We start from the raw sequence: 26,456 nt of genomic DNA, 5'->3' as shown, positions 1-26,456 counted from the left end.
ATAATGCTCCCAAATTTCAGAACTTCAGGCATGAGTCATAGAATTACTTTAACTGTTTTAAAATATGTTTTTGATCTATTTTAGCCACAAAATTGAACACAGGAAGACTACTATCTAAAAGGTAGGATTCTAAATACTCTATAAAGGATCACATGTGTTAGTTACAAACATACACACATATGTATGAAACATGGCTTTTTGAAACATGAATACTTAATTACACATTCAAATTTTTAAAAATTACTTCTTAACATAGTTCCCTAACATTTAAGGAGCTGTTCTTCTGGGGATGAAGCTTCACCAGAAATAAATTTGTGTTTATTTTTTCCCTGTTATTTAAATCAAAATATCTTACCACATTTTAGACACTATAAATTAAATTTCAGTTTCTCTCAGAAAGACAAAGAACATGGACAACGTTTGCATTGATTAGCTGCCACAACAAGCTGATTTCAAAAGTAAACTTAAAATCCTGAAATTATTTGTTATTAAAAAAAGTCCTTGATGTTGATGTGGCAGTTGAATCCTGTTAACCACACAGCATGTCATTAAGCAATGCTGCTGCTTTACTCAAAGGGGGACTGTTCCATGGCCACAAGTGAGCAGCAACTAAAAAAATATTTTGAGATGGAAAAATAGCAACTGAATTTTAATGTTTCACAATGTTTCCAAATGCTGTGAAAGCAGGTCTTCTGTGAAACCACTCAGTGTCACAGCCAAGTTTAAGGTCCTTCATTTTGCAGCTACCAGTGCACCATCAACTGTCTGTGGGATTAAAAATTGGATTTACTAGTAATTGGGTCAAAACAGGGCTACTTATGGACACAGCTGGTTACAGACAAGAGTAATTAGCCCTTTGCCCCTCATTTTATGGGTCCCAGTCTCTAATCACACCTAAGTTCAGTTGGCAGGAATTTAGGAAGACACATTCACAAGGCACAACCACTGTGCCCTTCATCGATGCCTTTCAAAGGAAAGGGAAAGAAAGGCCCAGTGGTAATTTATAACTTTTGTTTCTTGATCTTTAGCACTATGACACTAAGAACGATCTAACATTATAAGGTATCTTTGTTGTCGTTAATACCTTTTTTCATATTCTACTTTGAAGATAATATCCTTGAGTCTTTGGTGAAACTTTAGCAAAGTGAGCTGCACACACTGGACCGAGAAGCAATTTACTGAAATAGTTAACTCACAAGTTAACTCGTAACACTGGGGTGAGTTATGAGTTAACTTACATGTTAACTATTTCAGTTAATTCACCCCTATGGTATTAAAGAAAGGTTACTGTAGCACTCTTTTTTTCTTTTTGCAAAAGACAAAATGGATCTATGAAACCTTCACTTTTCTACATATGTTGAAAAAACAGCGACTCCCCTCTCCAAGGTTCAAAGAGTGAATTAAACCAGCACATTAATATTCAAAGGCAGTTCATTGAACCAAGTATGTAGAGAGTACCCAGGAATCTTCACACTTCTAGTCGACCCTGCACATCAAAATTAAGACACGTATGCTATCTTTTAAAAGACCCACTTTCAAACTTGATACCTGAAACACGAACCCAATGACATTTTTGAATGTCGAAATATACTAAAGTGAACTTGTTGGTGTCATGGTGCCCACAAAAGCTAACTTTTAACACCCCTAGCTGAGACTGTTACAAATAAAAACATAATAATCAGGAGGTAACAGAAAATAAACGGCTAAGTTACTTCACATTAGAATTTTAGAAACTTAAAAAATCCAATTAATAATACTACTCAAGCGTTTCTACTGAATTATAAAAGTCACATTCAACAAAGTTTATGCCTCTGACAGGGTACCGTGGCAGCAGCCCAGAACCTTACTTCTATAGTTATGTTTTCCACAAAACACATTGCTTCTGGCCTTAAAATAATATGCTCATACAACAAAAAGGAACTCCACAATGTCAAAACATTAATATAAAAAGTCTATCCAAGTTTAGCTGACAAAATCTGCTATACTTTTACAACGGTACAGCACGTTTTCAAACAAGCAAAAACAAATTATCCCCATTCAGCTAGTGCCACGGCCTTGTATATAATCTATGCACATGCTAACACACACATGTATCTACATTTACTATTCCTATAGATAGGCACTGACTGAGCTATTATTAAGTAAAAAGTAGCCTGACACCTTCTGCTCTAGAAAAAAAAAAAATCACAGCATTAAAGGACGGAGAAAGTTATTCATAACAAAGAAAGTTTGGCCAGACTTGGTTCTATTGCTTCTCAGTAAAGTCCCCCACCTCAACATCATCAAGAACACACCGTATAACTAAAACTATTAACACAGCAATCCATAATTCCAAACTCAGTGGACTGTATATCCATATCCCCTTTATTCAATTATTGCATATCCTTAAAATAATATAATATTTACTCACTTTCAATGAATCAAAGCAGGCGATTACTCGTCCATTTTCAACTTGGCAGCTTTTCGAAGGATGTGCAAATTTACATTCCGTGTCTGGCCGTGAGCAAGTCCCCCTTTGGAACTCTCTACATACTTCCAGTGTTAGCCATTTTGTGTCCCGAATTGGTGTGACACTAACAGCCATGTTTAGATTTTACAGGTAGTTAAAATTTTCAGTGAAACCAACAAACCCAACCCCCCCCCCAAAAAAAACAGTAACAACCAAAAAAAAGAAAAAACTGAACTGATAAAACTGTAAAATGATGATGAAAATGTCTCCTCCAAAATACTTTTCCCCCACTCCCTGCTTTAAAAGTACATGGAAAATTGTGTTGTCAATATCAAGGAAAAGAATCTCCCACTAGAAATTCACAGCATGAAACTGTTAATTCAAAGAGGTTTTGGTTTTTAGAGAAATACTAGGATCTTAAGTAGATGAACGTTTAAAAGGAGGGCCTCGAATCAGCCTTGTGCTCTCAGTAACCCCTTCCCAGTGCCAATTTGGAGCCCAAAATGCAAGCATGAAAACGTGGCAGACCCTTTGACACCGAATTTCCAAGCTGCTTTCAGCAAAGTTGTCTGAAAGGGAATCTCCTCACAGCTGAATTTGCAATGGAGTTTGGTGATGCAATCGGTATTGATTAGTTTGGCATAGACAGATGCAGCAGTTTAGAGCAAAATCAAGAAAATGATTTTTTTTTTTTCCTCCTTGATTTCCTGGCAGAAGATATCTTACTTTTTCAGCAAACTTTTCTTTTAAAACTAAAGCAGCCTAGGGCAATGCCAGATACTTAGAGCTTTTCTCTTGATTATAAGTAGAAATGGGGGTGTCTGGGCTAGAGGTGGAGGGTGGATGTGCTGTCGTCACAGTCTAGCTGGCAGCAAGCAAGGCAAAAGCAGAGACTGCTCTAGAAGCGGTTCCAAGCAGCAGAGACGTCAGGAAAGGCACTTCTTAGTACCAACCTGTAGAAAAAAGAGATAGGTTAAGATTTACTAAGTAGCTCTTCACTGATGTCCTACAGTATCACAACCTTGCCATGTGCTACCAGACTAAGTAGTATTCAAGTCAGCCTCTCTCTCTCCCTTTCTCACACACTCACACACACTCTCTCTCTCTCACACACACACACACACACACACACACACACACACACACACACAAATACTTACAGTGAGGCATACTGCAGCCAGCCATCGTAGATTTATTAAAAAAAGGGGCCGTTTCCCCTTGTGAAGCAATGCATGATAGAGAGATAACCAATCACAGATAGTGTTGCAGCAATATTCTGGGCAGAAAGCCAATAGTGTGGGTTGTCTTATGAAAGGTCGCGCCTGTCAGATGTTCATTACTATGCTATAAGCACAGAAAATGTCCATCAGATGTGACTTATTCCACTGCAAGAGGACGAGCATGTGGGTTTTGAATTTACCCAACATGCAGTTAGTGGACTAAACCATGTTAGTTTCAAAACAGCTTCTCAAACAAGTCCAAGCACTTGAAGATCATTATCAGGAAATAAAAAGCAAGGTTTAAAAACTACAGCTGACTTCCAAGCTGCTCTCCCTCCGGCTCTGCGCAGGCACGGGCACTGAACAGCCTGCTCCTGCTGTCCTGACACGTGAATAAAAAAGGAAAGGGGTGTTTACAAATGGTACATTCTCCTGACCTATCCAATTCACTTCCTTCTACAGCCCAAGTCCTGCCCCTCCACTGAAAGCGGCACTCATACTGTAAAACTATTCCATTCAGCCGGCAGACACTTTGTCAATATATCACAGGGAGGCGAGATACGAACAAAAGCATCCTTTATTCTAACATTTTTTAAGCAGAAGTTGAGGTCATGTGGGGAAAATAAGGAGTGCAGTGTTGTCAGTGTGGCTGGCAAATCTGAAGTGAACCTCAAGGGAGAAAGTGGGTCCATCGCAGAAACATGAAATATTAAGTGAACAATTTGATTTGGGCAACATCATGCACTTCAGAGGTACGAATGAAGCTGGAGGGTGGGAGCTGGGGGATCCCTATTGCCTAACGATCTATTAACTCAGACTGCTCTCTACAGTGGGGCATTTTTGCTTTTAACAACTTACTTTCTCTTTCAATCTAGATGGAAAAACTTTCAGAAAATGCTCAGTAGTTACCAAAAGCATACACTTCTTTCCCCCATTTTGAAAGATACCAAAGAAAACAAGGCTTTAATAACTCTAAAAGTTTCACACTCTAAAGAGCAATGACACAGTATAATAAATACTGTTAGGTTACACTTCTTCAAGGGCCAAGAATGGCCAACTAGCGTATAATATATTTATAATTTGGAAATTAGAATACAGAATATGAATATGAATATATATATATATACATACATATATATAAACCATGGATATCTAGCCGAAATCTTTAAAATTTATTTTAGAACTAATACTGTCATTCTTAACATTAATTTTTTTTAAAACTCCCAGATACTAGGTTTAGAAAATATTGTAGTAAGACTACAACTTTTGGAAAGATTTAAAAAGAAAAAAAAAACTCATACTGATGCTCCAGAAATATTTTTGTTTTTAAAAAATTTTCCGGTCCTATTTCCTGGTTCTGTAAAAACAAAGCCAAGTTGGTCATTAACTCTTAAGATTCATCCACCTTCCTTAATGTTTACTCTGCATTCAAAATTTCTCAACTTCTTCATGCCTTGCATATGCACCACACCTGTGGTCAACATCTCTTTTGTCTCTGGAATCTTCAGGAGCTTCACCTGCAACCCTTACCTCCTTTAGAAGCTGGCTAACATGTCACTTCTTCCAAGAAGCTTTCAGGATGTCACTTCCTCCGTCTCCACCCACCCATATATTAACACTGTCTCCTCCCAATTACCTCTGCTCCCCTATACAGTGTTTTATTTGCGTACATGACTGACCCACTAGCCTAATGTTCCCAAGGACAGAAACAATCTTACTCATCTCAGTAACCCTAAGTGCCTGGCTTAGGGATTGAAAACTGATGGAGCTCCATAAACTGTGGCAAATTAAATGACTGATTTCTACATGCGAACTGGAATTCACTTTATAGCACATAAATACACAAACACATGCAGGAACACACCCATATAAACAAATGTGAACACACACCTGAAAACACACACACACACTCCTCATTGCCTCTATAAATTTCTATATTCTAGGGTCACTCAGACCTCCCAATGTCTAGGAATCCTCCCCCTGGCCCTGGACAGCTCCCTCTCACACTCCAGCTCTTCTAAAACTTCATTACTCTCAAGTCCCTCCTCCTACATGTTGCTCTCACTACCAACAGTAGATGACCTCATATGTCACAAATATTTCATAGTAAAAATAGTGGCCCCCAGGCATGGACTCTCTCTCACCTTCCCACCACCCATCTTTAAACTATCTTTCTGTAATCTTTCTTCTCAGTCTCCCAGGAGCTTTCCCTTCTCCTGCCCAAGGTTAAGCTGCCACCTTGACTGGCTCCTTCTTGAGAATTCTTTCCCTCTAAACTCCCTCTATATAGGAACACCTGCTTTTCCTGCAATTCCTTCTCTTAGCCCTCAAAGTGCTGAAGAAGCTCTAAACTGGAAGGGGTGGCACAGCAGGAGGAAGGGGACCTTGCCTAGTTACACACCACCTCTCCCTAATGCTCGTAATCCATGCTTCCCAAACAAATGTCTGAAGAGTCATCTACACGTGCTATTTTCCTGCTTCTCCTCCATTCACGCTTGAATCTGTATCAGTGTAATCTCCATAACTATTACTTTAGTGCTCAGCGACAGTCGTCAATGCCCCCAACCAAGCCAAATCCAAAGACTACGTACGCATAGTCCCTTGTCATTATTTGACCTCTAACAGCCGGTACAACTCCTTCTTTCTTGCCCCCTTCTCCTTGTCTTGAATTGACACATTTTATCTTTTTGGTTTCCCCCAGCGCTGCACCTCTATCCTCCCTGGGAGACAGGAGCTGTGAGGAACTGCCGAGGTTCTTGGCATATGTCATACCGTTGTGAACTCCTGGGACTTGTTACATGCTAACCCTTTGTTTGGTTTGACACATACTTCTTCACCCCTTCAACTCGGCAAATCCCTTCTCCTTGTTTAAACTGCTCTTCAAATATCACCTTCCGTAGAAGGCTGGGCCAACTCTGATAAACATTATTCCCTTTCAGAATATTCTCAGTACTTTGTAGCTCTTGGTACTTTTGCCCCCAAGGTTATAAACTCCATGACAATAGAGTGTATTACCATTTTTTTTTAACCCAGTCCCTGGAACATAACAGATGTTCTTAAAATGTTTACTAAAAGAATAGGTTTTATTCAACCTACTAGGAATAAACATGTTTGTGAGAATGTGTGTCCAGTTCTGAGGAAAATTTCATCATGATCTATGGGATCTAAACAACATGAGGACAGACAATGGTACCATTAAAAATATCTTCACTGCTTGCTGGTTATGTCTAAATACAACTACAAAATTAATTTCTTGGGTTGATTATTTTTCCTTTCTACAGTGTTACAGGTTTAGTTCCACTCAAGTACAAAATATACTTTAATTACTTAAATGCTTATAAATGGGTGTCCTGATTATTTATATTTTCTGTAGCAGAGAAATCCTATTTACATCAAAAAGTATCACTGAAAGAATTATAGATAAGTATTTGTAAGCTGAAAATACTATTATAAAATGTATTAGGCAAGGACGATAATCAAAATATTTATAATTAGCCAGGCATGGACAAATGAGCAACCAGATACGACACCGACTTTTATGAAATAGTCCAGCTGCACCTGATAATGTGTGTCCAGCCTTTGATACAGGGCACTGGGAGTAACAAACTCAAACTTTATCCTAAAAATTGGTTTGACTAAATTGCTGATATCAGAATACTGTCTTGTAACCATTTTCTTTTTCTTTATTGAAACATAAGAATTTCAGAGGAGACTAGAAATCTTCATAACTGAGTGCTTTGATAGATTAAGATTTTATAGGATTCGGGTCAATACTTCAAATGGCAATGGATTTTCGTTCTACAGATAGAGACAATGTTTAAAAGTGTATGGGTATTGTTCAGATTGCAGGAATTCTTGCAAACATATTTACTCTAAAAATATGTGTTGTTTGTAAATAATTACTGAAAGAAATACTTCTACTGTAAAGATATTTACTGGGCTTCCCTGGTGGCGCAGTGGTTGAGAGTCCGCCTGCCGACACAGGGGACACGGGTTCGTGCCCCGGTCCGGGAAGCTCCCACATGCCGCGGAGCGGCTAGGCCCGTAAGCCATGGCCGCTGAGCCTGCGCGTCCAGAGCCTGTGCTCCACAACGGGTGAGGCCACAACAGTGAGAGGCCCGCGAACCGCAAAAAAAAGAAAAAAAAAAAAAAAAAAAAGATTTTTACTAAAAGGTAAATTGCTTCCAAGGTAAATTTTTGACCAATATTTCAACGTATTATAATAAACCTCCCTGAACAAAAACGAACAAAAGAAATGATTGGGAATACAACCGTTTTTCAGTGAGAATCAAACTTTTAAAAACCTGCATAACAACAAGTCCTCTTTTACCTGTTGATCAAATTCCAAACACTAAACTGTAGTGTTCCTCCTATCATGGGACATGTTCTACATACAGACAGGCATATTCTTCCCAAGGACCGAGACCAATCTCTCCTTGAGTGGTATCAGAATTCACATGTATTTTCTACTTTAAGATAAGAGAAGGTAAATAGAAGGGAAAAGAAGAAAATGTAAAAATAGAGGAAAAGAAACCAAAAACAGGATAAAGTTTAAAAAAAAAAAACCACGGGGAATTACAAATAATTACTCTTACAGCAATTGATATATATTAGCATTAAAGTAACAGTGGATGGCTTCATATAAATATCTATTTAAGGGTTGCATGGATTCTACAGTAAAGGATAAACAGACACTTACAAGGTATAAGACTAAAATTCTGTTTTGGAGAACCGGATGGCCTCTATAAGCAAGGTTAAATTTCTTAGTCATATATGTTTACTAATCAAATATAGGCAGATTGGTTCTATTACAAGCCAGAGTAGTTAGCTGGGAACTTGGGGGACTTTTTCATAACTTTTGATTTTGAAATAAGTTACATATTGAGGAAGTTAACTTAGTAATTATTTGAGGTTTTTTTACTTACTAAGACAAGTTTCAATCTAACTGGAAGAGATGGCCAGCTTCGCTGTGTATGTTTGGAGCTGACAAGGAGAAGCTCGTCGTCCAAAACAGTTAACTTTTCCCCCTGGCTCACTGGTGTCGACAAGTCCATAATTAGCAATGCATTACTTTAGTAAACTAAGTTAGCTCACAGTACAATTTTGCTCATGGCTTGTCCCAAATATTAACAGAGATTTCAGTAAACAAACAACTAACTAAGCATTTCTGGAGGCTGTATAGTTCTTTCTCTACTCACTAAGGTACTAAATAGAGTAACAAAGTTATTTATTATGTGGGAAAAACTGTGGTCTGAACGGGTTAATGCAATCTTCAGCAGTATTCAACTCCATATAACAAAAAGCTGAGATCAGTGTTTCTCAGTGAGGGGTAAGCACACTACTGGTAGCACCCATGGCGATTTTAAGTGATGCAGAAACAACATAATTTTAATAGATGCGTCGGAATGCTAAAACAAGTTTGTCAAGCCTGTGGACATCATAACTGAGGAAGAGGCTAAAGTATACTAAAAAGAATTTAAAGAATAAGACTAAGTAAATATATTGGTAAAAATCATGAAGGAGATATGCAAATCACTGAAGTTTTAGAAACACTGCTGAGAAAAAAAGAGAACTTTCAACCACAAATCCCCTGGAATGGCACAGCGATGAGCAACGTGGCCTATTGGTCTGACGCTCTGCACTGTGTTTTGGGTGACAAACTGCTAGCAAGGAAAGTAAGATTATGTTTACCAACTCAAATAAGTAATCGAAGGTCTATCAAAGCATTCCTTTAGAATTCTGATATGTTTGATTACCTAATCATCAAGTGGTCTCTTATTGAAGGAAATTGAAGGAGTGTTGGTTAGGTGATGCACTATTGCTAAAGATTTGAATTCCAAACGCAACTCACTAAACTGTACTCAAATTAGAAAATGACTCTTGTCCCTTAAGTATTTACATTTAAGACAAAATGAAACATGAAGCCTCTACTCAGTCAATGATTAAAAAGTTAATTTTGAATTGATTCCTATATCAGGCAAAATTGTAAAACTTAAAAGACATAAGAATCCTTAAAAAACGACAAACAGAGCTACCATATGACCCAGCAATCCCACTACTGGGCATACACCCTGAGAAAACCATAATTCAAAAAGAGTCATGTACCAAAATGTTCACTGCAGCTCTATTTACGATAGCCCGGAGATGGAAACAACCTAAGTGTCCATCATCGGATGAATGGATAAAGAAGATGTGGCACATATATACAATGGACTATTACTCAGCCGTAAAAAGAAACGAAATTGAGCTATTTGTAGTGAGGTGGATGGACCTAGAGTCTGTCATACAGAGTGAAGTAAGTCAGAAAGGGAAAGACAAATATCCTATGCTAACACATATATATGGAATTTAAGAAAAAAAATGTCATGAAGAACCTAGGGGTAAGACAGGAATAAAGACACAGACCTACTAGAGCATGGACTTGAGGATATGGGGAGGGGGAAGGGTAAGCTGGGACAAAGTGAGAGAGTGGCATGGATATATATACACTACCAAACGTAAGGTAGATAGCTAGTGGGAAGCAGCCGCATAGCACAGGGAGATCAGCTCGGTGCTTTGTGACCACCTAGAGGGGTGGGATAAGGAGGGTGGGTGGGAGGGAGACGCAAGAGGGAAGAGATATGGGAACATATGTATATGTATAACTGATTCACTTTGTTATAAAGCAGAAACTAACACACCATTGTAAAGCAATCATACTCCAATAAAGACGTAAAAAAAAAAAAGACATAAGATAAATATCAGAACGACTCACTGCATTTTGTAGACTGAGCCACTAGTTTTGTTCCTAACTATGCCTTCCTCCAGTCCCTACAGCAAAGTTATCTTCTTAGAAGCTTAGTTTTGTTCCTAACTGTGCCTTCTTCCAGTCCCTACAGCAAAGTTATCTTCTTAGAAACTTTTCCCGCCCACTGTCAAAAGTATCCAAACCTTCTGTTCCTCTCAACACCAGCCCCTTATCCTGCTTTATTCTTCTTCACAACAGTTGTTAGTATTTGGCATAATACTATGTACCTATTTCACTATCTGCTTATGAACCACAGTTTAAAACACTGAGATGCCACCTTTATAACTGAATGAAGCCACCGGCAAACGCCACTCTTTGGAAAGAGCACAAGGCAGTGAAGTTAACACAGAACCATATTTATACACCTCCTTCATTGTGAAGTTGATGGAAGTTTTTTTTTTTTTAATCCACGGAATAATTTGAAACAGTTACACGTGGCTTTGCAAATTTAAAACTTGTAAATAATTATCTGTGAATTTCTGACAGAATCAGTCTTCAATTCTGGCAAAAGAAGGGAAAATTTGCCTTTTTTTTCTGATGATATTCAAACAGGCAGTCTTTTAACATTTCCCTCTATTCCATGAGAAAGTCTAATAACACTACGAATGTTACTTTATCATTCTTCAAGATGAAATGCTAATCCTATTTACTGTTTTATTTATTCTATATATTACCCAAAGAAGTTGTTATCTTGTTAGGCTTAGGTAGTCATTTCTGATCTGTCCATGTCATTTAATATTTCAAAATAATAATTAGGAAGTCAGAACACAAGACTACAATAAAATTAACAATGTGGATATGTGCTCAAAGAGCTAAAAGATAGAAAAACCAAATCTAACCATTCTGGCAGTTTTCAGGAAGAATGGTACATTAACCCATCTGGAATCTACCAGTGTGAAATAAGCATGATAAAACTGTGAATGTTAAATGGAATGTAAGACATCGTGATACTGTTATTCCCAGGGCAATGCCATGATTAGGGACTTTGATTTTAAAGTTTACTTAAATGAGTTATAGTTTATTTGGCACAGTAACTAGGGGCCAAAATCTTAGCTTTAATTTTCCATCTTTACATCTTCTCAACAATATCACCTAGCTTCTTACTGAGGTTGGTGGTACCTCCACCTAAAACATGTTTAAATATTATCTTCATTGATTGAGGAATGGTAACAAATTCACCCATGCTTCCCTAATAACATTACTGTACAACTCAAAAGTAAGTATAAAGTTGATTAACGAGAGACTTGAGGAAATATTCCCACGGCACCCTGTACATCAGTGAAATCTGCTGCATGTGTACCTCTTTGCCCCACTGTTCCAACTTTCCAAGGCAGAATCATTCTCACAACCACCGGTGGTCATTAAGAGCTTCTCCATAATTAGCCTATGCCTGTTTTCCATTCGAGTAGCTTCAATCGAGCGAAATGATAAAATCAATATGTAAAGAAGTGACAAAAACAAAACAAAAAAATTCGGACCAAAATATAAAGCATATCTCTGTTAGAGCCAAATAATCATAGTTGTCACACTTTCCCGAATTTCTAAAATTTTATTGTAGCAATAGCCCTCGTTACCATCAACTATATGTGAGCACAAAAGCTTGATCTTAGCAGATAAATCTTGAATTTCCAGATGTCTGATTTAAAACCTAACCTAGTAACCTCAACCTGGGAAATCTTATTGGCTTATTTCTATAGAGGACTGCCCAAAATCTGTTGCTTAATTATTAATCATTATGAGAAAAATATGTAAAATCTGTGTTTATAGTTAAAGAGATCTAAAATAATTATTCTTCAGAATATAATGAATGATATCAAATATGGATATAGGATTGAATGCATCCTAATTAAATGAATTAATTGACTTCTCATGACAAAACACAATACGTACATAATTCCTCCTTTCCATTTAATCAGTAAAAGTCCCCATCACTTCACAAATGTATCTCTTATTGCAAACTTTACAAATACTCAAGCCACAAAGGTACCACACAGTTTAACGCTTCAATCCTAGGGATATTTCTATTGATTTATATATTTGACCTTAAAGATTACCTTTTTAACAAATACACTCAAACATACTTTTAATAATATACCAATGTCAACTGAATTTATTCCTAATAAAAATAAAATATTAGAATCTCAGTTTGACTTGAGTTTTTCTAAAAAAACCCCACAAATTCACATACACTCACATGCAAATAAGAATTATGTTTTCCCTAATAGTGAGTCAAGACCTAGCTGTTTTTCCCTAGTTTAAAAAAAGAGGAAGATATGTTATAAAACAAAGACATGCATCAATAACTCATTCTCACTTCAATGTAGCTGAAGTACCTTTTGGGGAACGTTCCTAACAAATATACTAAACTAGGTCTCAGATGCTGAACAAAACAAATTATGCTAATATTATTGCAACTGCTATAGAATAAGCCAGTGCTTCAGAAGGTATTTTGCAGAAGCCTAAAATTTCAAAAAGCAGCTCCACAGTGACAACAGGGAGGCATATTTTGTTTGTGCCTACCTCAATATTTATTAATTACGAGGCTTAACTTATAAAAAAGAAAAACACACTGAGAGATTCTGCACGTCTTGAAAATATAAGATTAACTGGATAAAAAGGTAATTTGGCTCCCCGATAACTAAATTTATATTTATACATAAATCATTTACCACACTTTTGTGCCACAAAACATACTTAAGAACTGAAATCTCATTATATGAGCATCAAAGGACAATGCAGATCTAGAATCTCTGACTCATTCATTCACAGGAACTTTTGCAGACATACATGGAAACGTACATCTCATGGAGCTCACATTCAGAAAAAGATGTAAAATAAAACAAAGAAAAAACCTACCATGTGGTGATCAGACGGTGAAAATAAAGTATTCTCAGATTTGAAATGTAAAGCCTCAGGAGCAAATTAAAAGTTGAACTAAATACTGTTTATTTAAATTTTGAGTTTTTCTCCTCTACACTTAGACTTTCACATCTCCAGTGACTACAATAACCTGAATTATTTCAAATCAAAGAATGAACAATTTGCACTCTTAACTATGGTTCTGCCTTGTTTTGTGATTGAGAAGTATGGGTATAAATGATAAAGCTATTACCTACATAGAGATAGATACTACTAAATAATAATGGAAGAGATAGTAAAATATAAATTCAAATGATGAACAGAAATCTCTAGCAAGCAATTTATATGAATCATGTACATTAACTCCATGTATTTTTTCTTTCTTTTTTTTTGGCGGGGGAGGGGGGTTTAGACATTGCTAAATGAATACATTTTCACTGTAATAAATTTAAACCATACAGAAGGGTTTTACTGAGAATTCTCCATCCTTCCATTGCCAAATCAGACCCCCTCTAAACCCAAAGGTAACCACTATTATTAGTACGGTGTGTCTAGTCCTTTTTTCCATGCATTTCTCATACACATACACACATCTACAGATACAACACACATACACAGTTCACCATTTTTACCAAAGTGATGGAAACATACTAAAGCATATTATTCTGAGGCTTGCTTTCTACAATATATGTTAATGACCTTTCTTTATCAATAGAAATAGATCAACATAAATACTTTTTAACAACTGTGTATTACTTTACTATATGTCCATGTCTTTACTAGTGGTTACCTAAATTGATGCCAGTTTTTCATTACTTTAAGCAATGCTGCAATTATAAATACAAAACCATGCTTCCATTTGAGTGGTATTAATAACATAAACACTTAGAACATAAAGTATATGCATATATTAACTTGGAACTAGAAGAGCAAACTTCTTCCAAGAAAACATTTATTAATACCTGCTTCTACCAACAATTAATAACGTGCTTTTCTATATTTATTAAATCTATGCTAGACCTAAAAAAGATACTATCCTTAAATCTAGATTGTAAATTTCTATTGTAGGAACAGGTTAAAGGTATATGTCTTTCTTCCCATAAATAGAACTTAAAGCCTTGCATTTCTGTTTTGCAAAATATTTTCAACTGTTAGCACTTACATGGCAGTTAATCAATGGAAACATTTGTAAAATCAGTTGTTCAACTCCTGTTATTTCAAAATAAACAATCTAGTTGAAAAAACAATTACAAAATTTATATTTTGCAATTATTTGCCAAACAACAGGGGGCTGGAAGTCTGAATAAATGTTTCAGTTGACAGAGTATCAAAATGGACAATATATAGGTTACTATTCTTTTCTTATTAATAACAACAAAATGTGTAGTTAACAGAGTCTGTGGGGCATGTTATATTAGGAAAATCTCTGACAGTGCAATGTCATATGATGAAGGGAATGCTTTTTTTACACATCATTTCTACAAATGTCAGAAAATATCCTGCTTCCCCCCTCCTTTTTTAGACACTAATTGACTAAAGGAAATGGTTTCTGACAAGTGCTATAAATAAGGCAATGCGTTATCAAACTAGCTAAGGCACAATAGAACTCTGGTGAATTCATGTAGGCCCAAACACATTTCCCTGTGTGGTTATTTCTCCTGAGGCCAGGGCTCCTCTTGCCCTGGAGTGGAGCATTCTCCTGGAGTGGCATGCACTTCCAGTCTAAAGAACCGAGATAGGTATACACTTTTGTATGATTTTGCCAATGGACATACCTCCCGTTAGAAAGTAAAACACTCTCCTCTCACTTTACCCTCCTCAAACGCTTTCTCGCTTATTAAGTAACAGTTCACAGAATAAAGAAGAACCTCAAACTGGATTTGCAAAAGACTTAAGATGGCTGGTTGGCAAAGTGTGGGCATTTCTAATGCTTTTATTCTCTTTTTGACAATGTGCTTTTACCATGTTGTCAGAGTATAAATAAAGTCTCACTTCTCAGGAGATAAGAGCAAGATTCTATTCCTAGGATTTTGTACTTTCCAAAAGAGCACACATACTGAGCACACTATGAACAAACTAACATGGCAACTTGAGGTTTGGTTCCTTTGCTAAATAGAAAAAAGAACATCCCTTTCTTAAGTATTTTAATTGCCCATAAGGTTCTATGCATTCTGGAAAAGCTGTAACTCATGAGGAAATCTGAAAAGTGGACTACACCCTCCTAATGAGACAGTGATGAAATCTTTTATGTTTTTCCACCAGCGTCATATGCACTTAAAAAAGCAGTGACCTGCTTTCCATGGCAAATCACAGTGCATGTGATGTTGATGGAAGTATATATGCAGTTTACCGTGTGTCAATTACATGTCAACAGCGCCTTTAAAAAAAAAGGCTAAGAACAGACATTTGTCTCAACAAATAAATGTAGCAAAGAACAGAAAAAAACAAAACAAAACATATTCCTGGGACCTACCCTAGACCTACAGAGGATAAAGACCAGTAATCTACATTTTAAGCAAACTTCCCAGGTTATCCTTAATCTTATTAAATTTTGGCAATCATAATCAACTAAAGCTAAACTACTACTTCCACGAGAGACTGTTTACTGCATTTCTACCTAATAATTTCCCAAAAGATGGCTTATTTGAGATTCGGCATTGTTGCTTTCATTGTGGTCATCCATTTACAATGCTTGGTGTCAGTTTATCTATCTCTTGTAAAGATAAAATTGTGTGTGTGTGTGTGTGTGTGTGTGTGTGTGTGTGTGTGAAAAAAATAAAATAAAAAGTCAAAAAAAATGGTTAAGATGAGATTTGGTGACATGCTTTTTGATTATATTCCATTAACTACTTTAGAAAATAGACATACCTGCAAAATGTATATGAAGTTCTGTTACATTCGTTTTTTAAAATATTATTTTAAATCAGGCACCATACATGCCCCTCCACATCATTCTTATTTATAATAAGAATAATTTATGTAGTAAAATTATTTTGCAAAAAGATGAAAAAACAATTAAGCACCTATTCAATCACTACAATAAGATAAAATAAATTGTTAATAGTAGGGATAAGATATGAAGTAAGGATTAACGTATGTATGGGAGTGTAGATATGCATGTATGTGTGTTTGTGTGTTTGTGTCTGTATGTGTATCCAAAAAATAAGGAAAAACTTTGCATAGGAATTAGTCAAATCATGTTCTTCATACATAACTAAAACTTGGCTTTTTATTTAAATTCAAGTAAAACCTTCGTATTAAATTTAATAGGGGGAAAAAGACTTAAATAATGCTTTAATCTTCTTCCAGGAAGAACCACTTTATTTTGGATAAAACTATAAACTATGCATCTTCATTAAAAACCCGTGAAGAGATAAACTTTTTGGGAAGTTGGCTTGTGCTACATTTCTTTTTGATTTATATATAAAACCTGCAAGGTGTTCATCTTGTTCTTTAATAAAAAGTTTCTACTGGAGGAGCCACTTAAAAAAATTTACTTTCCCCTCAAGAAAAATTTACTTTTCCCCCAGAACTCATACATTCTATGATTATGCAACAATAGCAAATAATATTTGATATATTGGTATACAATTTACTTTCATCTGAATTTTGCCATTTGCTCCTCAGGACTCTAAGAGATGGTTATATTATCTTGCCCATTTGTGAACAAATAAATTAAGGCTTGCACGGGTAAGTGACTGGCTCGCCAAAGTCTCCTAAGCTAATTAAATGGAAGAATCAGGACCCAAAATCAGGTCTTTTGATTCCAAATTTAAAATTTCATTCGCAACACATGCTAGTACTTTAACACCAAACTTTGTAGAAATGGCCTTAAATACAATAGAAGCCAAAACACAGAGAGATTTTGGGGGTAGAGTGGAGCATGGTGCAGCAGCCACGACTACACCCCTTGTGGTTTGCTCTGAGAGGTAAGTGAAAGAGAAAGCCCTGTGTACAGATCCTGAGGGAGATAAGATGGCCTCTTCACACAGCTGAGAGATGGATGTTCTTGTCCTGGTATGTCCGTGGGGCATATACTGGACACTAATAACGTGCGCTTAGAAATGTGAGAATTATACACTCCAGGTCTATTAGTTTCTTCTAGGATTGTTAACTGGTTTTAATCTAGTAATTCATACATTACAGGGTTCTAAATACTCAGCAACTGATGTAAAGATTAATTGTAGAGGAAGAGGTGCTTGAGCACGATTTTATTTTTATTTGTCTGCTTTCTGAGCAAGAAGAGGCTACATTTTCTTCAGAGCTTTCGAGGAGCTTAGATTTCCACCAGCAGAAACCTTCTACATAAGGAGCAAGGAAGGCTGCTCTAAATGCATACAACTGAATATATGCTAAGCAAGTGTGCCTACAGTAAGACTGATCTATATCAGCCACTAAAACAGTGTTTGAAAAGCAGTGAAGGAGATGCAATAACTGTCTGAAACACTTCTAAGCCACGTAGAGGCAGATAGATTTTTTGACGGCTGTTAAAGTCATAGAAAAGTATGCTAGAGAGAAAGCACAGAGGGTTTGAAATGGTACAGCTGGTATTTTTCTTTTACGTGTAACAAACCTGTTCTCTAATACATTAGTTACCTTATGGCACCAAAAACAAAAAAATGGTAAATGTTAAGCTGCTTTCTAATAGGAAAACCCAAAGTCAAAACAATAAAAAAAAATTACAATCTCAGTTCCACTGCCTCAAAATTATCTCCTTTGACAAAAACTGTAAGTGCTGCTCCTCTAATTGTGCTCTTGACTTTTTTAGTTCTCTTTCTTTCTTCTCTACTATCCTAGGGGAAGAAAAATGTTTCCTTTAAAGAAATCCAAATACATTCAACACACAACAACAAACTTTTTGCACCACCAGGGAAGCCCAACAATAAACTTATTAAATGAATAAATATATTCATTAAAGGTAAACAATACTTAGATAACATAGTACACATGCATTGATTATATTAGCAGTTTATTGATGTTATGTATGTAGCCTAGACATAGGGGGAACACATGGATGCAGCTTTGAAGAATTTACTGCTTAATCAGGGGACATAAAATATACAAATAACTGCACATAAGAGAGAAGGTGGGAAGTACACAGCACAGATAACAATAAAGCTTGGTGACTAAAAGACAGAGGTCAGGGGTGGTTTCTTGATGGATAAGACATCTAAAATAGGCCTGGAAGGATGGGCTTCATTTGGTTGGAGACAAAAAGGAATGGCACTCCAGACTGTAGGAATACAGAGAACAAAGGCAAGGAGAGGGCAAAGCACAAAACATGAACACTGGGGGAATTGGTCTGTGTGGATCACCCGTGTGCAACGGGGCTGGCAGGAGATAATCTGGGGCTGGAACCAAATCAGTAAGGGCCTTGAAGGCCAGACTGAAGATTCCAGCCTTCACTTCTTAATTAATTGGAATTCATCCATTCCATGATTTCACTCAAGGACAGAGTCAGAATATTTAACTAAATACCCTAAGGGCTAAGAATAAGACTGTATATGGGATACAAAGAAATCTTAATAAATAAACTTGGGATTTTTCTACTTCCTAAAGCTTTTGCTTTGGTTTCCAGAAAGCTGAGAGAGAAATTTAGTTCTCAATTTCATCTCAAGTACTTGTTCCATCTCTTTTCCTTCTAACTGATTTGTTATGTCTCTTTTTCACAGTCCTGTTTTATATGTGCACTTACTGTTGCAAGCCAACCAACATCCTTCTTTGATGGAGCATACATCACACATAAATAAAATTATATTAACATTTGTCCTGGTACCAGGTAAGGCTGTAGACGCAACACTTAAAGTTTCAGAAGAGAAGAGACATATTAGAATCCAACCATCAAGTAAAGATTGTTCCTCTATAAATATTTCAATGAAAGATGGCCACATCGAATTCAGATACCCAGTTAGCATAGTGGACAATTATTCTAAAATCTACAACTGTTGGGTTCAGCAACCTATCTTCTTGCCTAGCTGTCCAGTTTGACCTTCCCTGTGAATTAGTGTTTCTACTATGAAGCCAAAATGACCTTTTGAAACTTACAAGGCGTCCAAGGCTGCATATATTTTCAGCTGTATCAGCCCTGGCTGTCACAGCATTCTGCATGATATTGAGTGGCAAAACTGGAGCATACTGTACTAGCCTAACCTTTTAAACTTTACAATATTGTACGGCCACTCAAAATTGAGTTTTCTCTTTCTGCATTACCTTGTAATGCTACTTCTCTTGCTTATTTGTAAAGCAGTGATTCTAAGCATAAAATGGTACTTTTCTTACACGAAAATAGAATACTTTACTTATACACAGTAAACCTAATACTGATAGAGGCTTTAAAATAAATATTTACTGACATCTACAAATAATACTTTTTTAATTAATGAAAAGAGTATTTAAATTCTGTGGCAATGGGAACTATAATATGTCATTGTTTCTGCAATGGCCAATCTGAAATTTGAGAGATGTCTCAATTTTATAATTGCACTTCTATAATTGCATCTCTTTATGTTAACCATTATGTATTCAATGCCTAGCACAGTGCCTAGAATATAAAAGAACCCAAATTAATATTTAAGTGAATGTTGCAGAATCTATATGTTTAATTACACTTCATTTATCATAGAACTATTGCAATGAAACATTGGTGCTAATTTTCTTAACAAAAAATTAGTACATTAGCATAGAATATTTATCTTTAAAAAAATACGCCTGAGAATTCTTGGTACACAAAAGGGAAAATATTTTTCAAATCCATTAATGTCAGGTCATTTACAAACAGAAAACTGTTACTGTGTGAATAGGATAAAGTTTAACAACAGTAGGAAAAAAAAGCAATAGAAATCAATTCATTAAGACACAGTTAAGATTCTTAATAATGATATCTATCAACTGTTTGATCTCAAGCCTAATAACTATTAGAGAGTAATAATAAATTTAGATTTACACATGTATGTCAGAATATCTTTTGTTTTGTCACTGACATACTAGATTTTCACAAGTCCTACTTGTAATCAGTGCGAAGAACCACAAAATGATATTAATATAATATTTCAGAGCAAACTTATACACTAACCTTATTGGTGAATGCATCCCTTAGTTTCATATATTTATTTTGTTCCTTTTTCAGCTATAACTTATGGACTACTTCATAGTCCTTTATGGAATACACATGTACATATGAATATAACATACATATATGTGCACATCACACACACACAGACATGCTCTAATTACTCTGCTAGGACTTGGGGGAAAGTGAGAAAAGTTCATCAGAAATCTCCAAGTGTATGTCAATTCTCAATGACACGTTTGATTATTTTCATGTTGGCAACAGATTTCTATTTTTTAATGATGAGAGAAATGAACTGAATTACCCTCATGCCTTCAATAATGCAGCTGAATAAATTATAAGAGCATTTGCAACACTCTTTTATGGCTCAAGACACTTCTTAAAATGTGCCACTTAAAGCCATCCAATGAAGCAATTGGCAGAATGCTATGTCATTCAGAAGTGACACCAGAAACTTCACAGGTGGTAATGATTTTGAGTCTAAAAGTAGATTTTGCTGATCTTGGCGAGCGCTGGGGCAGAGGGTATTAGGTGTGAGTAGAACTAATACCGAGCAAACCACACAGGCAGATTAGGCCATTCGATACTGCCCTCCTCTCCAAGCTGGGGAAACTTCGAAGTCCACTCCCCCGTCTCTGCTGTTTTATGACCACAACGCTTCAAAACCCGTCTTTCACATCCTGCCTCCTTTACGAAGTCTTTCCAGAACTAACCTGGACTGAGCCTCAAGTCTACATTGCTGGGTTTGTTGACTTAAGTCATGCCATCCTGATGGAAACAGACAGGCAGACAAACAAACAGCAAAACTGGGCTGAGAGCTCAGCACTCACAGTACCTTGCTACATGACCCTTGAGCAAATCACCTGACCTTAACCTTGCTGAGCCTCCATTTTCTCACCTGTGAAGCAGAGCCAGGGCCAGCAATGCATAAATCTCACAGCGCTGTGTAAGAACTAAGTATGGTCACATAAGGAAAATAATAAGTGCCTACCAAGTAAGAAGCTATTTTTATAATTATTATGATCGCTGATGGTATGGTCTTTTGTAGTTCTTGTTTTGTTTTCATTATTTCAAGATGAATGGATCTTTTCCTTTGGGCCATAAACTTCAGAAAAGAGGACCTATATCTCTAATTTCTCCTGAAAATTTCAGCCAAAAATCTTATCGTGAAGGTTTTTATGCAGTGGGCTTTAAATAAATGTTTATGATTGCAAATGAAGAATGGCAAGCCATACAATAAAAATTCTGAGTTTTCCAACCTAGAATGCAGAATCAATCCTGGAAACAAGGAACAAACACTTCACAGCTGAATGGGGTCTTATAGAATATGCACAGTTGCACTTTCACCATTTGAAAGTTTGGAAACTAGCCTACAAAATACAGCTTTATTTCCTGCAAACAAAGAAAAGCTGGAGGAAAAAGAGCTTCGTGAGCGTTATCTAAAACCTTTTGTCACTAAAGTTAAATACAACACACCTCTCTTTTATGGATTTTTCTTTTCTGTTAACACAAAAGTTGCAGCCTCTGAAACCTGACTGTCAATACTGAGTGTCTTCATCTCCTAATCAGGGAGTTAGTATGAAGAAGCTTCAGGTGAATTACGTCCCCATCTTTCTACAGAAGCGCCAACATCTGTAACAAATTAATCTCTTCTGTCTGGTCTAGAATCACCCTACATTTGGGTCATGCTTATTTATCAAATACTTAAACAGAAAGATAAACAGCTTAAGTACTGAATCATGTAATTTTAACAAATTATGATTTGATTTTTGTCTTTTCTCCAATATACAAAGTATACAAAGAGTTAAGGTGTCTACTGGTTGGTTTTAGGCAAATTCCACACTCTGCCCACAAGCAGCCTATTCTTGGCTCTTCCGTGCCCACTTTGTTTTGCCCGTACATTACTTGTGAATATTTCCATCACTACACTGGAAACCACCCTGAGAACAGGGCGTATCTTACTCACTTCTTTATCCTCTGATAGGTGGATAAAGCATGAGAGGTGGCACATGGACAAGTACACTCAATAAATATTTCCTAATAAGAGAGCTTTCCTCTGAGGTCAAAAGCAATGGCATACAATTCTTCCATCTTCCTTCTCTAAACAATATATAATTTTATTTGGTATATGTTCAAAATACCTCTATGAAGAGAGGAATTTTTTAGCAAGTGACAAGCTCCAAGAGAACCAGTCTTCAATGAATACTTTATCTTTTTTAAGTCATTAGGCTATGCCACATAATGACAGAGAGTACAGACTGGTGTGTGAAAATGATGCAACATGAAAGCATAAAATGACCATATGAAGACGATAAATGAATTTAGCATGTGCTCTGGAGCTCTGCCTATCATTTCTTGGTGAAAATTTTATGGCATTATGTTATTGGTGTGAAAGTACGTTATCTTCGCAAACCTTCCTCTGATTGGATCCCAGATGGCCCAAATGCAATGTTATAATGGGTCACACTACTGCATGCCCTTACCATATCTGCTAAGACAGGAGGCTTATAAACCTAAGAAGCAAAGATTACAAACAGGTGTAAAACTCTATGCCATTTGTAATCCAATGTCAAAGCAAAAGAATGAAATGTACTTGCCAGCCTTTTAACTTAAATTTATACCTTCTTGAGCCCTGTCAATTCTATGGGTGAAGTTTTAAAATTACTGTATCATAACTATACCACATTCATTCTCGGCAGCATCATAAAGGGGAAAGAGAATGCTGGTTTTGAAGTGAGAAAAGACCTGGCCTCAATTCATTTTGGCTGCTCCCCAGGCTGCGTGAATTTAGGCAAGTAGGTTAACCTCTCTGAGTTTCAGCTTCCTCATCTCTACCAAGAGGATGGTGGTTCCTGCCACACAAGCCTGTTCCCTAATTGTGTAGCACTACGGTTCTTTTCTGGAAAGAATGTCTCACGCAGAGAAGGTGCTCAAATATGGCAGCTAGCCTCATTCTGTTGATACTGTTCGTACCGTTTCCCTCTATTTTCTGAAAAGATTGCCTAACCTTCAGCCTATGTCAGGCCCACCTCCTCCACAGAGCAGGCCCTAACCATTCAGTTCCACAAAGACTTCCTTCTTTGAATTTCCTCCTTTGGTACTCAACTTTATGGTGCCAATCCTGATTGTACTGTTAACTTTTCATGTCCTTCTCCCCAACTCAATTACATGTCAAAGAAGAATAGAAACTATGTAACTCTCCTTTGAAACCTCTTCTCCTGACCTACTACAATCCCTTACTTCCGACAGGTGCTCAAAATATGTTTGTTAATTGATTACTTAGCAGAGCACAAAGAATTAATTGATTTCCCTATATTGCCTATTGTTAACATAGGAACATAACTTTCTAAGTGAAAAGACCTCAGCACGTGATAAACTTTAATCCATTACTGAGAAACAGACACAATAATCGCTTCCTATGTTAACTGCTCCCAAAACAGTATTTACTTTTAAAATCCAGTCCTCAAACTATATTCCTGTGAGAGAGTCATTTCCCACGGACAATTTTCAGTGAATGTGGTCCCCCAGAAAGCATTACGCAGAATTCCATTTGAAGTACATTTTTTTCAATCGTCTCAATTATTGTTTTGGATATTTCAAATTAATTTTTGGAAAGGTCCTGCAATACCTCAGAGAGGCTCTACACCTGGGTTAAAGATTTGCTTGTATTCCCTGTTGTTCACTTTCCCGACGCTCATCAAATCTCTCAAAGTCTTCTGGATAAAGTATTTAAGACCAATTGCCTTATATGAAGGCCATTAAGTTGACAATGCAGCTTTCCCTGAAATTTTCAAATAATGAAAATTCAAATAATGGCTCAAAATAACTTGGAGTAAATTTGTCTAGTTAAGATTGGCCCAGTGAATAGAGAAAACAAAGAAGAATTTCTAATTTTAATACTATTTAACCTTAGTTACTTCAGGATGAAATTTTCTAAGCATTATCTATAATTCAATAAAAACAGATTTTTACCATATCTTTGTAGCACAAGGCCAAAACCAGATAAGGCAAAAAAAAAAAGTCTAATAATAGAAAAAGGCATGTTCTGAGTGTGATTTTCACATAATACTAAAAGGCATATAAACAAAAGGTAAAATGAAACAGTTAACATTATGTTCTCTAGCTCTACATAAACATGCTACATTTAAAGACATAAACAGTGCAATTTTAAAATTATTTTCTGTGGATATAGAACATCTAAATAAAGTGGTAAATCTTTATAAATAGAATCTTTTTCTTGAAAACTGTCTTGATTTCATAAGAACTTCTCTATGTGTATTAAATACAGTCATTGTTCTGACATGCTTTGCTTAAACTCTCTTAAGCCATTTACTTGTAAAAGGCATGTAAGTGCCTTATGTAAAAAGGCCTACGAGTACTCCTGCAAAGCTTTCTATTCTATTTGAAATATAACTATTCTCACAACTCCATGTAACTGTTAACTCAATGCAACTGGTTATTTATTCCCATAGGTAAATAATTCTGTTTATAAGAACGTCTGATTATTAAGGATCTTTATTTCCAGGAAAAAGAATACCACAGTTACACTGATACCTTCCCTAAAATAGCAAGGTCTGAGAAGTATAAATGTCAGCTACATTGAGCACATTGCAAACTTGTTTTATCATGTATCTATCTGCCACCTGGTTTATCATTGAGGATCATTTACACCAGCGTTCTGCATGAACTTTTAACAGGGGACCACAACTGCCTAGCCGTCAATGAGACATTTCTTAGCAAACAACAACATACCCCTAAAGATGAAATTACGCTTACTTTAGAATTACCAATTTGGAATAAAGAATTTAAAAGACAACCTGTCTTTTAAAAGAGCTTGACACAGAAATGAACTGTTTTAAGAACTTAACAGGTATCTTCCACTTACCCAAGTTATAGGTCCTGATAAAATATAATTTTAAGTGTTTTTCTCTGATATTTTAAAATATAGTTCTTTATACTAAAAGAGCTCACAAGGAGCAATGTGATGAACAGGGATAACATTAACAAAGCTTTTAAAATTTTGGATGAAAAGTTTTAAAAATTCTTACCATATTTTAATTTTTTTATTTTTTATTTTTTTGCGGTACGCGGGCCTCTCACTGCTGTGGCCTCTCCCGTTACGTAGCGCAGGCTCCGGACGCGCAGGCTCAGCGGCCACGGCTCACGGGCCCAGCCGCTCCGCGGCATGTGGGATCTTCCCGGACCGGGGCACGAACCCATGTCACCTGCATCTGCAGGCGGACTCTCAACCACTGCGCCACCAGGGAAGCCCTCTTACCATGTTTTTAAAATCATTTTTAATACCTCCCATCACCTTTAACATCCACATCTAACACTTGCTACGTCCTGTGGACCCAAAGCCTGTCACTTTTTCCCTAGCACACATGTCCCTTTCATTCTCCTGTCATTGTCCTTTTTTAGTCCCTCATCTCTATCCTACAATCTCCACTTCATCCTATGTATGTCCTATTCTTCCTCTAAAAAATGTCACTAAAACACAACACCTGTACAGTTACTTGCCAAAGCAAATGTTTCCTAATGTTCCCATTGTGAATCAAACTTACTACCTGGTCCTCAGTGCCCTCCAAAGTGGAGCCCCATCTCCCTTTCCCACCTGATTCTTCGTTTCTTCTACCCTGTTAACTGCCCCTCCCTAGGCCTTTTCTCTCTCTCTTACTTTCTACTCATTCTTCTAGCGTCTCCTCAAATGCTGTAGTAAGTTTTACTCTTCTGAATTATTCCACATGTTTACAGTTTCTATCTCCTATCAGTACCCAACACAAGTGTTTTTTAAATTTTATTTTTATTCTTTGACGTACAAGCATGGGTTCTAGAACTGGACTACCTTGGTTCCACTCCTTGTTGTGCCACTTCCTAGTTAAGAAACCATGGGCAATTAACTTTGTGCCTCAGTTTCCCCATCTTTGAAACCAAGATATTCACAGTACACATCTCATAAGGCTGTTCTGAGGAATGTGTGAATTAATTCATAAACTTTACCCTGGCACAAAGAAAGCAGTTCAAGATGTTAGTAATCATTGTTAAAGCTATTATCCTCATCACCATTCTTTG

General features: G+C 36.5%; 1 protein-coding gene across 40 annotated transcripts in view; it reads right to left on the bottom strand.

The window, feature by feature from the left end:
* Positions 1 to 26,456, bottom strand: part of MBNL1 (muscleblind like splicing regulator 1) — a 203,428-nt gene that overhangs the window by 144,713 nt on the left and 32,259 nt on the right. For 18 of the 40 annotated variants that reach the window (XR_004349576.1, XR_004349575.1, XM_032629621.1 and 15 more), the window contains exon 2: positions 2,411 to 3,402. The exons of 13 other annotated variants lie outside the window; for them this stretch is intronic. Coding sequence is in view for 24 of the 27 variants with exons in the window: in XM_032629621.1 (XP_032485512.1) it covers positions 2,411 to 2,584 (174 nt within the window). In the remaining 3 variants the exon portion in view is untranslated. Of the gene's footprint in view, positions 1 to 2,410; positions 3,403 to 3,609; positions 4,355 to 26,456 lie in introns of those variants that run through there. 9 more of the 40 variants (XM_032629626.1, XM_032629642.1, XM_032629631.1 and 6 more) reach the window with 6 other exon arrangements.

This window comes from Phocoena sinus, chromosome 4, assembly GCF_008692025.1.
Source record: "Phocoena sinus isolate mPhoSin1 chromosome 4, mPhoSin1.pri, whole genome shotgun sequence".
Classification (NCBI taxonomy): Eukaryota; Metazoa; Chordata; class Mammalia; order Artiodactyla; family Phocoenidae; genus Phocoena; species Phocoena sinus.
Note: the sequence above shows the minus strand (reverse complement) of the source record. Positions and strands in the feature narration are given on the sequence as shown.